Raw genomic sequence first — 15065 nt, forward strand, 5'->3', positions numbered from 1 at the left:
AGGGAGCAGTGCTATTTCTGGGAGACTTTTGTTATGGATGCAACTCCCTGCAGCACAGCTCTGAATCTGGCTAAGGGTAAGAGGAGAACACCTGGAACACCTGGAATGTTTCCACCCTTGACCAGATGGCCCCACAGCAGGTAACACAGAATGCTGGAAGATGATGACCATGATGGGGAGGCAAGGATGTATCCCAGTAGAACTGACTGATCTTTATGTACGTTCAAAGAACTTACTTCCATACCCAGACACCCTCTCATTTCATTAAACAGGTTAATTGTGTAATCTATAGCAGTCCTGTTAGGTGATTTTTTCAGCAAACTACTACTATAATGTTAACATAATACATGCATTGTCTTTTTCTGAGGGTTTCCTTTTGTTCCTAACATACCTATAAATCTGTTTTTTGCAACATATGACATTACCCCACATCAGAATTCTGGAACTGCATGCTGCCCTCAGGAAGTAACATTGTATTGAATGCAGTTAATTTCCCCAAGACTGGATTCCTGATGGATTGAAGAAATCTGAATATGAGTGGTTCAAAACTTTCCAATTCAAATACTCTCCAATAAATGCCCTTCCCCCACTTTGAATGTCTCTAGCCAAATACTGTACCTCTGTTTCAGCTTCTCCTTGCAGCTCTCACATTTCTGCATGTGCCCTGGCCCCCAGCCCTTATCTCCTCCAGCCCATGGGCTGTTTACAGAGAACGGTTATAAAGAGGCTGACCCAGCAGAGAGTGGAGAGGAAATACAGAGTGCAGGAAAACAACAGCGCCAGACCAGTCTGGTTGTTTGCTTGAGTCACTGCGTCCTGCTGAGCATGATGAGGAAGGACTGGCTCTTCAACAAGCCTGTTATCATTCTCCTTTTCTTCCTCTTACCTGGAAATATCTCCCACACTGCAGAACCGTAAGCTACACACATGGAAGAGGGAGGGAGGGAGGTCATAGTGCTTCTTTTTCTAGTCACTTTTCTTTCTCTCTCTCATTCTTCAAACAGTTGTGACAATTTCTTCCACTTCTGCCCTGCTTCCCATTATTAGCCCATCGCTGACTCTCCTGAAAAACTCTGCCAGTGTTCCATTTTCTTGCTACAGCCTTCAGCTAGTCCAGCACTGTATCATCACAACACCTCTGCCTAAATGCATAACTAGAAATCTTCAGGTGGCTCAGCTTTTGTGAACATGCATGTACTTACCTTTCTTGTAGTATCGTTGTTTTGATCACTGAGTCATTGTTCCCTGTTCCTGTTCCTGTTTTTTGGTTTTTGTTTTTGTTTAGTTTTGTTTTTTTCTAACAGATTTATTCCCTTTCTTGTGTTTCTTTCAAAATAGTTTGTTTCCCTTGGCAGCATCAGACATGCTTGTTCTCAAAGAGAATCTGTGACCTAGATTCTCTTTCACCACCATTGAGCCAGGCGCTGGCACTCTCTCTGGTGTGTCCACCCCAGTGCTCTGCAGACAAGCAGCATGGCTGCAGTGTCCACCCTGCTTAGGTGCAGAAGGTACACCTGAGCGTGCCCATCATGAGCTCACCTACTGAGAGGCTTATTCCACAGTCCCAGGTCCAGGCAAAGCCATCTCATTCTTCAGACCTTGCTGCTATCATTGTGCTTATTACTGTGCTCGCAAAAGCACAGTTTTCTGCTGTGAGAAATAGGAGCAAGGGGATAAACCAGTTTGAAAAGAGAATGGGGAGGTGTGGTTCTGAATCTGGTCTCATGATGCCTGCTAGAGATTTCATGATCACAAGCAGTGGTAGATCTAGCATAATGTGCAGTGTTTACTGCTTTGCTTACTGTGTGCTCAGAGGGGAAGTGGTATCAGGCTAAAATTAGTTTTGACTTTTGACTCATACTGTGCCATCAGTGTCTCAGTCACCTTCTCTATTTCACTGGTTCTAGAGATGATCAGCCAGCCAAGTCTTTCTGGGGTCATATAGAGCTCTCTGATCTCCCCACAGTAATCTCTTGTTATTTCTGCCTGGGATCAGGTAGAAAAGGCATGGATCCATACTGTTCAGTCCTCCCATGAGCAACATGTTGCTCTTTTTCCCTTACCTGAGCACCATTTTGGGAGGAGAGAAGAAGGAAAGGTTGAGAGAGATGGGATAAGGAGAGGTGTGAAGTCTTCCAAGTCAAAACAAAATGAAGCTTCCAACTAAGGTACATTTTGCCTGAGGAGACAGCTTCTTTGAACAGCAACAATTGCTGTTCTTTCTGCTTCAGGTGCGGCCAGCTGCAAAAGAAAGGCAAATAAGTTTCAGATTGGATACTGGAAAAAAAACTTATCACATTAATGCAGCATTGAAATTACTCTCCCAGAGATACAGTGGAAACTCCTTCTGTGAAGGTCTATGTAACATTCATTTTCCAAGAGAGAAGTTGATCTTAAGACATCCAGAGGTTTTTTCAACTAAAAAATTTACCATGCTGTTATACACTAACAGTGGGGTTTTTTGCCTTCTCTGGCTTCCTTCTGGAAGAATTCAAGTGGAGGTATTGTTCGCCTATTCTAGTAAGTGGTTGTGCTTGTAAACTATTTTACAATGAACTTCTTATGCTTGATAATATAGTGGATGTAGTCAAAAATGCTAGCTGGTGATGGTATTAGAATTGATAGATGTGAATTGGGACTTACAGAGCTAATTAAATTCATTTGTTTCTTTTGTTGAAAGTCTGATCTTGGAAATAGCTGAGAGTTTATGCATTTTAAGCTTTTATTACTTATACTGCCTTCTCTATATAGATAAACTCAGCATTTTTTAGTCAGTCCCTTACTCTGAGGTCTCCTATCCCTTCTTGTTGCCTGCTTCTGATGGAGTCACTGCATCTGTTTTCAGAATACTGAGCTGCTGCTTCTGCTGCTGAGGCTGATGATGTCTCTGCTGGTAGCCTAGAAGCATTCTGTTCTGGAATATCTACACACGGACTTGGACACTTAAGCCATTTAAGGATTTTGTAGTATTTTAATTCATCCATACATTTCCACCAGCATGTCCAAAACAGCTGGAGGGAGTTTTATAAGCAGTGAATTTCATAAACTTGCTCCAATGACAGTGAAGACAGTGTGTTTAGGGGAGCATTCGGCACATTAACCAAAATTTCCGTGAAACAGTGAACAGGAATGAAGCCAAAATTCCGTATGAAGTAGGTCAAGCTGTCCCCTCAGTAGACTGGACACTGCATGCAGATTGCCAGTGCCACTGACAGGAAGCAGGGGAAATGAGATTAGAGGAAGCACAGGGTGAAGCTGTGGTGAGAAGGCTGTGAAAGAAAGAGATAGAGAAAGCACCTGGGTAATTTTTAATGGGCTGCACCTCACTGGACATGCAAGCAGGGCTCCAGTTATCAAACTCAGTTGTACCTGTTAGCTCCTTTTGTTCTTTACCCGGGGAAGGATATTCAGCTGCTGTTTATCACGTGATGCAGCCTGAGTATATTTATTTGCTGTTCTTGGATTGCTTGAGAATACGAGAAGGTTCAAGAGCCACAAGCTAGTCATACCAAATTAATCTTTTGGGCTTTATAGTACCTGATGCCACTAGGTTCCTTGATATAATTTGATATTTCAGTGATGAACAATGTCATCTTTCTTTCATTCCTTTTTCCGTGCTAAAGAATGTTAATCTTCCAGATTTCAGATTATCTGACATCTTTCAATGAATTTTTTTCTAAATCCTTTTTTTTTATTTTAAATGGGAATATGACAACGTACCTTTAGTTATACAATAGCCAAACTGTGTTGTGAATTGTTCTTTATTCCTTTATTTAAGAAAAGAGAGTTAAGAATATTTCCTTATTGTCCATTTGTCACTTATCTCTGAAGATTTTACAAAAGTTCTTGGCAGTGCTAATCTCTGAGTGGGAATAGCAAATTTAGCTATGTGTACACAGTTGGGGGTGATATTTTATTCCTTAATTCATTATTTTCCCTGTATGAATGGTTCATTTGCCATTATTTTCTACACAAACCCACAATACAAAGTTTTCAAAGATACACTAGTCAGTACCTTACAGATTATTCAGCAATAGACTGAGCAATAGGGACTCTGCACAGATCCTTGAGATTTTTACTGGTGACCACCTTCTGCTGTATAAACAGACTATTATTTCTTACTCTTTATGTTCTACTTTTTAACCAATTAATCTGCATCAGAATTAATAATTGGATTTATTAACGAAAATTAGAGAAATTATCCCTTTTACTGAATGCCAACTAATGTTTTCTCTGAGAACTTTTGCCAGAAGTTCTTTGAAGATACAAGTATACTTCTGTTGTGACAAAGCACTGTCCTCTGAAATGCTCTGTGTGCTCATCTTAATAAAGTCATGAACTGCAGCACTCACATTTTTTTGCTCAGCATGAGGAGAATTTGGAAACCTGGACAGGCAAAAAAAAGGAGCAGCCACAGACGCTGGAATTTTTTCAACCCTACAACTGATGAATTTCCAACATTTTTTAGCTAATGCTTTTGAGTCTCATGGGACTGTGGAATAAAAAAAAATAATAAAAAAAAAGTAACAGCCTGAAACTTTTCATGCCATCTTTACTCTCTATTGTGAAGCTGAACAAAGCAGTCTTTATAAAGGAGTATCTATTATTGGCATTGAAATTATTCCCTACTGTGAAGCATTTTCCTGTTTTCAGGCGAATTAGTAAGGTGGCTTAACACGTATAAACCCAAAGTAAGATGTATCACTCATGTTTATGCACTGAATTCACAGGAATAGTAGTGGATAAGACTTGCTGGTTTGCTAATTTCCTTTTATTTTAGAAAACTTCCACTGTTTTCTTAATACTGTTTCACAGTTCTGATTCTTGCTTTGTTCTTTTTCCAGGCAGTACATGGTCCTTCTGCCCTTTCTGATACATACTGATTCTCCTGAAAAAGTCTGTGTTCAGCTGACTCACTTGAATGAGTCTGTAACACTGCGTGCTACAATTCAGTATCAAGGGGAAAACAGGAGCTTGATTGATGATGTGGTGTCGGAGAAAGATTTGTTTACCTGCATCCCTTACTCTGTGAGTAATCTAATCTCTGTGAGCATATCTTCTGTGTTTATTGCTAAAATGCAGTGGAACTAAACAAAGATGAGAAACAAGGTGTTGCAATCAGAGGTTTTAAGCTGAGCCAAACAACAACAAAAGCATTTGATGTAGAAAACTGACTGTGCATGCAGGACTTAGGCAATGTTTCATCTTCAAACTTTGACTTTAAAGTAGAACTTTGCCCATCTCAGCTTGATCTGCTCAAGACTCAGAGGAAAAAGAATGAACTGGAATGAGAACCATAGAAGACGGGGATGTGGAAAATTAAACTGAAGTCCATGATGTTATCTTATCTCTTTCTGGGGCTTATTTATGTTTCTTGAAGAAGGCTAGTCAGTGAGTAATGTAAGAAAGTGGTACCAATCCCAAATAATGAATTTTAGATGATTTCCATTTTAATGAATCATAGGATGGATGGTGCAAGATCAGTTTCAGTACTTCAAAGAGGAAAGTTTGTAAGTGAAGGTACTGAGAGGCTAACAGCTTTGGAAGGAGAAGCGGAAGAACCTTGGAGAAAATGCAAGGAAATGGAGAATATCAGTCATCTTACTAATTTCTGAAGGAATCATAGAATGAGTTGGGTTGGATTGGGTTAGGTTGGGTTGTGCTGGATTGTACTGGAAGGGACCATGCAAGAGATCATCTAAGTTCCAACCACATTGCCATGGGCAGAGGCATCCTGGACCTGTTGTTTTTTAACAGAGGAGGTCTTGTGGGGGATGTAAAGGTTGGAGGCTATCTGAGTTAGAGTGATCAAGAAATTATAGATTTTTTGGATCCTTGTTGAACCATGGAGGAGAGTCAGCAGAACTGCCACCTTGGACTTCCAGGGGGCAGACTTTAGCCCCTTTAGGACCATAGTGGAGAGGGTCCCTTGGAAGGCAGCTTTGGAGGGCGTGGGAGCCCAGTAAGGCTGGGAATGCTTTGAGGAAGTTATTTTAAAGGTGTAGGAGCTGACCATCCCCACGTCAAGACAAGCCAACGGGCAGTGAGGCTGGGCTGGATGAACAGAGACCTTCGGCTGGAACTCAAGAACAAAGGGAAAGTTTACAGTCTTTGGAAGAGTAGGCAAGCAACTTATGATGATTACAAGTATATAGTGAAGCTGTGCAGGGAGAAAATTTGAAAAGCCAAAGCCCAACTAGAACTGAACTTGGCCGCTAAGGTAAAGGACAACAGTAAATATTTCAATAAATGCATCAACAGCAAGAGGAGGGCTTGGGAGAATCTCTATCCCTTGTTGGATGCCAAGTGCAAAGCAGTGACCAAGGATCAGGACAAGGCTGAGGTACTTAATGCCTTTTTTGCCTCAGTCAAAAAAAGTCTTTAGTAGCAGGACTTATTACTCACTGAGCACAAAGCTCCTTGTGCTGGCAGGTAGGAATGGGGAACAGAATTGGCCCTGCATGATCTACAATGAAATAGTTTTGGACCTGCTCTGAAAGCTGGATGTTCACAGGTCCATGAGACCAGATAGATTGCATCCTGGAGTGCTGAGGGAGTTGGCGGATGTGGTTGCCAAACCACTCTCCATCATCCTTCGACAATCCTGGCTAATGGAATGTTGTGGTGGACTGGAGACTGACAAACTTGACATCCATCTTCAAAAAGGGCTGGAAAGATGATCCTGGTAGCTATAGATCTATCAGTCTCACCTTGGTTCCAGGGGCGGTTATGAAATGGATAATCTCAGGAGCCATCTTGGACCAGTTAAAGGTCAACCAGGAGATCAGGCCCAATCAGCATGGGTTTGTTAGTGGTAGATCCTGTTTGACAAACCTGATTTTGTTCTGCATCAGGATGACCTGCTTAGTGGATGAAAGTAAGGCTGTTGATGTGGTTTACCCGGACTTCAGTAAAGCCTTTGACACTGTCCTCCACAACATCCTTGTGGAGAAACTGGCTGCCCATAATTTGGATGGACATGCACTCCACTAGGTGAAACACTGGCTGGATGGCTGTGCCCAAAAAGTTGTGGTGAATGGAGTTAAATCCAGTTGGTGTCCAGTCACAAGTGCTGTCCCCCAGGGCTTGGTACTGGGGCCACTTCTATTTAATATCTTTATTAATGATCTTGATGAGGGGATTGAGTGCACCCTCAGTAAGTTTGCAGATGACACCAAGCTGGGAGGGACTGTTGATCTGCCAGCACAGGGGAAAAAGACACTACAGAGGGACCTGGACAGACTGAATCAATGGGCAAAGGTAAACTGCATGTATGAGTTTCAATAAGGCCAAGTGTCGGGTCCTGAATTTTGGTCACAACAATCCCAGGTAACCCTACAGGCTTGGGGGGGAGTGGCTGGAAAGCTGCCTGATGCAAAGGGACTTTGGTGTACTGATGGACAGTAGGCTGAATATGAGCCAGCATTGTGCCAAGAAGGCCAGTGGCATCCTGGTTTATACCAGGAATGGTGTGGTGAGCAGGACTAGGGAAGTAATCCTGCCCATGTACTCAGCACTGGTGAGGCCTCACCTCGAGTACTGTGTTCAGTTTTGAGCACAGAAAGGATAGTGAGGTGCTGGAGCAGGTCCAAAGAAGGGCAACAAGTCTTGCGAAAGGCTTGGAGAATATGTTCTAGAAGAAGAGACTGGAGGAACTGGGGCTGTTTAGTCTGGGTTGATCTCTTCTCACTGGTGACAGGTGACAGGACGAGGGGAAATGGCCTGAAGTTGTGCGAGGGTAGGTTTAGGTTGGATATTAGGAAACACTTCTTTACAGAAAGACTTGTTAAGCACTGGAATAGGCTCCCCAGGGAGGTGGCTGAGTCACCATCCCTGAATGTGTTTAAAAACTGTTTGGATGTGGTGCTAAGGGTCATGATTTAGTGGAGGGTTGTTAGAGTTAGGGTAGTATGGTTAGGTTGTGGTTGGACTTGATGATCCTTAAGGTCTTTTCCAACCTGAATCATTCTATGATCTTCCAACAGATCAGGTTGCCCGAAGCTTCATACTACCTGGTCTTGAACATTTCCAGGGATAGGGCATCCACCCAAGCTTCCTTGATAGATATGTTCCAGTGCCTCATCACCCTCATAGTGAAGAATTTGCTCTTAATATCTTATCTAAATTTACCCTCTTCATTTAAAATCATTCCCCTTTCTCTACACTCCCTGATGAAGACTCTGTCCTCAGCTTTCCTGTAGGCCTGTTTTAGGTGCTGGAAGACTGCTGTAAGGTCTTCTCAGAGCATTTCATTCTTTAGACTGAACAACTTAAACTGCCTCAGCCTGTCTTCATAAGAGAGATCTCCAGCCTTCTGATTATCACTCCAATAGAGGCATGTTTTTTAAAGCTGAGGGCCCCAGGGCTGAAATCATTACCACAGATGGGTCTCACTACAAAGAACTAGAGGGGTGAATCACCTCCCTCAATGAGCCTTCCCAGTTCACATCACAAAATCATGCTTTACCCTTGTTTCCAACCTCGTGTCTTTCATGTCTCTACAGAGACTCTGTCCTGCAAAGGCTCGGTGCAGTGAGGTGAATCAGTAAAGCAGTTATGATCTTCATTTTTCTCTCAGCTTTCAAAATCCAACAGCACATCAGTGGCACTTCTCACTGTGACGGTGAAGGGAGAGACGCTGCAGTTCAGAAGCCGCAAGTCAATGCTGGTCAAGAATTCTGAGAGTTTGGTCTTTGTCCAGACAGACAAACCTATCTACAAGCCTGGACAGACAGGTACAGAGAATTGGGTTGGTGTTAACTCTGGTGCAGTGTTAAGCAGAAAATCTTCTGGACTTAATTCCCCAGACAATATTTTTATTAAAGAAGTTTTCAAAGCTCTTTGGGGGGGGGATTGAGAGCCAAAAGAAAATCTTACTTCTGTCAGCTGAGATCTAAGGCATGTGGTACCATTGTTGTTTGTATTCTCTGCCCTCTGGGCACAATATCTCAGCCAGATGGAGGCACAGATTCACATTCCTCCATCTCAATTATAAGCACAAATCTGGGTTGTCTCCCTTGGCTGCATCTGAACCAACAGGGCAGAACAAGCACTTCCCACAGATAACTCATTTCAGCCAAGCTCTGATTCTCCCTCTAAATTTGTTCGTCTTTCACCATCAGTAAGAAAATGAGTGTAAAAAAAAATCACTACCATGACTTAAGGATCTCATTTTGGAGTCTGTTGATCAGTGAAATTAATCTGAGTTAAAAATTATTGAAACATTGATGTTTGGTGGTAATTGTTATAAATCTTAACAACAAAATTTCCTTCTTTTTCATTACACTTCTCAGTTCTGTTTCGGATTGTTTCTCTGGATAAAGACTTCCACCCATTGAATGAGAAGGTATGCACATAATTCCTTGCTTTTAACCAAGAGGCTTAATTCCCATTTAGCACCTTTACTATCCACATCCAAAAAACTGAAGAGAACCTTTACAGCAAATGATCCTTTCTCACAATACCATTGACCCATCCCATAGGTCATATTCTGTCTGGGACACAGTCCATCTGTTTCCACTAATAATTGCTCCTTTTATTTCAAAGGGATATAGATATTTAGAACCTGATTTTTCAAAGGAACGTACTACTTTCAAAGGAATAAGCCCATAGACAGAGATTTCATCAGAGAAAAAATGTGAGACAAGTTTGCATTGAAAGTAACAGATACTTTCAGCAATAAGTGCCACCACATGCTTAGAGACCGAGAGAGAAGGATGAAAAGGATTTGGTTTGAAGAAACTGATCACTCTTATAGGTTCACCTTTTAGTTTATTTGTTAATCAGCCCTCATGCAGACAAGTTATTTGAGAATTCTTCATCATGTTTTCAAACCGTGGTAAGACAACAAGATGGAGCTCTAAAGTACTATTTATAAAAAACTGAGCATGCAGTGCAAATGCAGAAAATGGCTCAGAGGTTTTCTCAGCATGTTGGTTTTCTGTCTTTCAGTTCAAAACTGAAAATTGCTTTAATCCCCATGTGATTCTCCTTTCTAACTCTGATTTTCCTTTGTTCCTTCCCCATAGTTTCCATTCGTCTATGTTCAGGTAAGTGCATAACTGCATGATTATTATTTCAGCAGAATGTGAACGCTCGGTATTATTACCCAGTAGTGGTGCTTTCATGCTGAGGTGCAAGTGAAAACAGATGGTGTGTAAAGGAAGACTGAACATCTAAATAAGTTCTAACATTGATAATGGCATCTGAATAAGTTCTGACATTGATTCTCTGATTGAGGATTCTGTGCTGTCGGACCAAAATACTGATGAGTACATGCCATGCTGTGAAGTACGGCTAGAGTGCATGAATGTCTTGTTCCTCTTCCCAAGCAGATCTAGGATTATCTGTCTGCAAAATATGTCCAAAACCATATAAATACATTTAATAAATAAAAGTAAAGAAATAAAATTATGTGAGTAAACATTTTCCTCTGTCTTCCCAAGCAAGCCTGTTTTTTGTTTGGTTGTTTCATTTTTTCTTGTTTTAACAGTGAAACTTCAGTGACAGGCAAAAGTTAATAGGAAGGATGATTCTGACAATGAATCGATTAAGTACTCACTATATGCACTATTTCAGCTGAGTAAATCATTTTGCAGTTATCATGTGGGACATCATCCAGTGGAAAATTGATGGGAAGGACCTGGTGATATGCCCTAAGTTGTGATAGCAACACAAAGAATGATGAAATTAGTATGCACGAATCTCAGGTTGGTCTGTGTGATCATGGATCCTACATAGTCAGTTCTAGTAGTACTCCTTGAAGCTTAGGGTTGATGTCTTCATTCTGATCTGCCTCTCTGAAGCTGGAAGTGTTGCCAGACCAGAGGAGACAGAGGCTGGGACATAATTTTCCTCTTTTCTATCCTCTTGCTGGAGTGCTATCACTCCCTCTTCCCCTCAGCAACTATCAGAACAGAGTTGCAGAGCTGGTGGGCAACAGAGCATGATAATAGCAAGAGAAAAGGAAGGGTAAGAGAGTATTGGGGTGTGGGGTATCAGGTAGAGGAATATACCTCAGAAGTACCTTCTGCTAAGTCCTTCTTGTGAGTTTGGAGCCCTGAAAGAACAGGTCCCTTTCCTTTTAATTTGATGACACTTGACTGACTACAGGAATTACATGAAATGAACAAGAAGGAAAGCCTATCCTCTGCCATCAATAATTTTGTAACCGTTTTTGTATCAGTATCATTAAAAGCTTTAGTTTGAAAATACTAAGGCCAGGCTGGGCTTTCAGCTCCAGCCTGTGAGGCACAGTGTTTGTCAGTGGCGTTTACAACAGTTTACAAAGGCCAGTCCCACCATCCCCCACTCCCACCATCACCTCTCCCTTTTTTGCTGCAGCTTCTCAGTGTAGTACTGCTCTCTGGCTTTCACATACTCCAATGAGGCATTCTTATAGAATAGGAAATTCACCTAATAGCAAATTCATCCATTTGTTTGTTTTTTTTTTTTCTAGGATTTTGTTGTTGTTGTTGTTGTTGTTGCTGTTGTTTTGCTTTGTTGCTGTTTTTGTTGTTGTTGCTGTTGTTGTTGTTATTTTTTGTTTGTTTTTAATGTATTAAATCAGATCCACTAGTGCAGTTTACTTCATACTTGCATGAAATTTGGACTGGCCCAAAGGAAAGGGTGGCAGGAATGAAGGAAGGTGGCAACTTAAGGTGCTAAGTTAGCACTGCTAAGTGCCAAAGAAACAAATGTTCATCCTTTCACCCTTAACACTGCTAAGCAATCATAGTCAGCCACAAAGGCAGGTATTAGTGTGAACCTATTTCTAACCTGTTAATTTGACCCATTGCTTCATTTAAAAGAAAAACAAACAAAAAGAAGCTTCCCAGGAGAAACAAGCTGGCTGCCATAAATGCATTCTCCATAAATGCATCAAAGAAATGGCAACGAGATTACAAGCCCAGTTGTAAAAAAAAATTTAGATTTCTCCTTTAATGAGGCCCTGTGGTGTTCTTTAAAGCAAGTGGTGATATTTTCACCATGGTTTATGAGTTATGACAGATAAGATTTCATCAGAACCACAGGATGCTTTATGGCCCGTGTCTTCCCCAAACTCAGAGAGTGCTTCATGGGGACAAACTCTTCTGGTTTCTGAGTGGTGGCCTCTGGCTAAGATGACATTCACATCACATTTTCCCTGAGCATGAGAATATAACCTCAGAATAGTGAATGTACTCCATCAGAAATTATTTATCTTGAGCTATATATAATAAATAGGCTTTTGGTGACAAACAACATACAACACATATAGCAAGCAAAAAATGAAAGGCTGTAAACAACCATGCTGCTGAGGTGCCTGCAAAAGGCAATTAGTTTGGTGACTTCTACGAGAAATTTGGGGCTGACCTGATGATTTTGGAGCACAGCTTATTGACAGTCAGTACATAGTGAGCAATACTCAACTACTGTAGTGATGTCTGGTCCAGTATAAGGAATAGCCAGAAAAAAGGAGAGGTCTCAGCTGGATGCACATATGTTGGATGTGCTTACTGTATTCTGGTGTACTCTGTGCTCCCTGCATCCTCACCCTATGACAACATTTGGACTCTTATATATGTAGACTTGTTTAGTTTCTCAGGTAAATCATGTATCTAATTCCTCAGCATACTATGCGCTACTTCTCAAGCATGCTCTATCCCAAGCACAAAAAAATTCCTGTTACAAACTGTACAGCAAGTGAAGGAGTCTGTCCAAAAATTTTCTTTCTCCCCATGCTCAATTAATTCCTGCTGTCCATCTTTATGACTTGCTACCTTGTCAGTCTTTCTTTTCCAACTTCCTGGCCTCGTCCTTTGTAAGCATGCACATGTTTATGAGGAGGAGACAGCACAGGACATCTGTGGTTAAAAACAATGTGCTTTATTGCATGCTAGTTATGCAGAATTGGCAGGTAAGAGATCCTGAAGTCACAGCTCTTCATAGATTATTATTTAAGGTTAGGCATTTCCCAGCTTGGATGTGTATTTCCTGGACACTCCAATGCTTTGTCCTTGGGAGCAGCCTTCACCAAACTGCCCTGACTGTGTACGTAACTTACTCGTAACATGGACTTATTCTCATCTGCAGGATCCCCAGAGAAACCGTGTTTATCAATGGCAAGGGGTAGAACTTGAGACTGGCCTTACACAGCTCTCCTTCCCCCTCACCTCTGACCCCATCCAAGGCTCCTACAAAATAGTCGTGCAAAAGAACTTCATCACCCACGTGGAGCACTCCTTCTCAGTAGAGGAATATGGTAAGGAAAGGAGATATGGGCTGCAAGCAGGGCTGACGAAATACCTTTTACTTTGGCCTCCGTGGGATTTGGGATTTTTTAGGAATGACATGGAGAAAACAAGAAATCTGAATACATAGGCAATGGAATTCAGAGGGGCTGATACAGAAGGATGTAGCTTCTTTGTAAATGATGGATTCTTTGTAAATCCCACCCCAAGTTCGCATTTTTAGGCATGCAGTTTGCTGAAAGTAGCACTAGATACAAAGCAAGCAATTACAGCATTTTGGAGATCCTGACTCACAATCTCTTCATCGCTTCTGTTTCTCTTTCTTTTTCCTTTTCTTCTTGTTTCTGGAGAAGTTCAGAAACTGGTTGGTTGAAGACAACCCTTGCACCCCAATTTAAAGAATACCACTTGAGAAATGTTATAAGAAAATGAAAGTGGGCTGGTAGTAGAGACTGAATAAGGAACTATGTGCTGTTTGGGTTACCTAATCTAACCCCAATTCTATTGTGCGTAGATGTGTCTCTGCCTAGCCTGTGTGCATCTGAGGAGCCTCTTGGCCTGTACACCTTGCTGGTTCTCCCTGGGGCTCCCCTGGCTGTAAACAACTTGATTCACCGAGCTCATTGTTCAGAAGAGTTCAGAACAGTTTCTGGAAAGCAAAGGATGCAGATCCAAAGAAGACTGTAACTGAAGTGCTTGGGATCTGTCTTATCCAGGTCACAGTTAGGCACTGAGGATATTATGGTCATAAAAATGTCCGAAACAGAAACTGGGTTATAGGCTCCACCCTGTCACTGTAACAGATGGGCTGTGCCTTCCTCCCACAAAGATGTTACACGCCTCCTCCCCAAACTAAAGATATTTGTCCCTTTCCTAGACTTATGGTAAGCTACTTTCCCTTTTATTTGCTCTTTAGCCTCATTCCCACTTTGCTAACTCTTCTACATCTCATGCTGAGCCTTTTGAAGAGTATTGAACCACTGAGCTGAGGAGCTGTGCAATCTCACTCCTTTTACTTTCTTGCACCAGGAAAAACAAAAAAGACTTCAGGTGCAAACCCCAGAAGCAGGCCATTACACAGTCCTGGGCTTGAGTAGCTGAGGGACATAGTGTTGCAGGATGAAGTCTAGGAAGCGAGATGTAACAAGTCAGAAACAAAACATGCTTTTTACTTGCCACCCTTCGTATCAGATTTTATTGCCACCTCATTCACTTGAAAAAAAAACTGAGATTTCATAGCAGGCTGGGTTTTCCAGAACAGTAAGAAACATCAAGAGAGAATCAATTATTTGAGCTGTTTCAATGTAGTAAATCACACAGGTGGTGAATGCACTGCTTTGGCTTAACTAAAAATTATGTGTTGTGAAACATGGAACGCAACATGCAGATAGCAGTGTGTCCATCTGAATAGGCATATCCAATCAATCTATATAACTGACGTCAATAGGGTCACACTACGTGCTGCAAATGAGGGAAGGTAGAGGCTACAACCCTCACCCTTCCTAATTCCCTTTAAAAATAAATGGTGGTGAAGTCAACAGAAACATAAGAAAGGGGTAGCAGTGGTACTGAAGACCATTAATGGTTCATATTGAGCTGATTCTGGCTCCCTGTTTGGGTTTCTGTGCAGTATACAGCTTTTCACTCTTCTCACATTAGATTTTCTGTCTCCTATCCAGTGCTGCCCAAGTATGAGGTCCTGGTGAAGCTGCCTAAGATGATCACAATTGAGGACAAGGAACTTCCAGTGTCCGTCTGTGGTCTGTGAGTTACAGAGCTGGAGTAAATCTCTCTCAAGCATCCTTCAGTCCTCCTTTCCACTATGAACTAAAC

General features: G+C 41.7%; 1 protein-coding gene across 1 annotated transcript in view; it reads left to right on the forward strand.

Moving 5' to 3' along the window:
* Positions 1-657: 657 nt before the first annotated feature.
* Positions 658-15065, forward strand: part of LOC306945739 (alpha-2-macroglobulin-like) — a gene marked incomplete at both ends in the record, with an annotated part of 36453 nt that continues 22045 nt past the window's right edge. Inside the window, 7 exons of the mRNA XM_079534537.1 lie at positions 658-914; positions 4845-5028; positions 8579-8735; positions 9294-9346; positions 10029-10049; positions 13075-13243; positions 14912-14996. Of these exons, the coding sequence (XP_079390663.1) occupies positions 658-914; positions 4845-5028; positions 8579-8735; positions 9294-9346; positions 10029-10049; positions 13075-13243; positions 14912-14996 (926 nt within the window). The remainder of the gene's footprint in view (positions 915-4844; positions 5029-8578; positions 8736-9293; positions 9347-10028; positions 10050-13074; positions 13244-14911; positions 14997-15065) is intronic.

Source organism: Tetrao urogallus, assembly GCF_951394365.1.
Source record: "Tetrao urogallus genome assembly, chromosome: 1".
Classification (NCBI taxonomy): Eukaryota; Metazoa; Chordata; class Aves; order Galliformes; family Phasianidae; genus Tetrao; species Tetrao urogallus.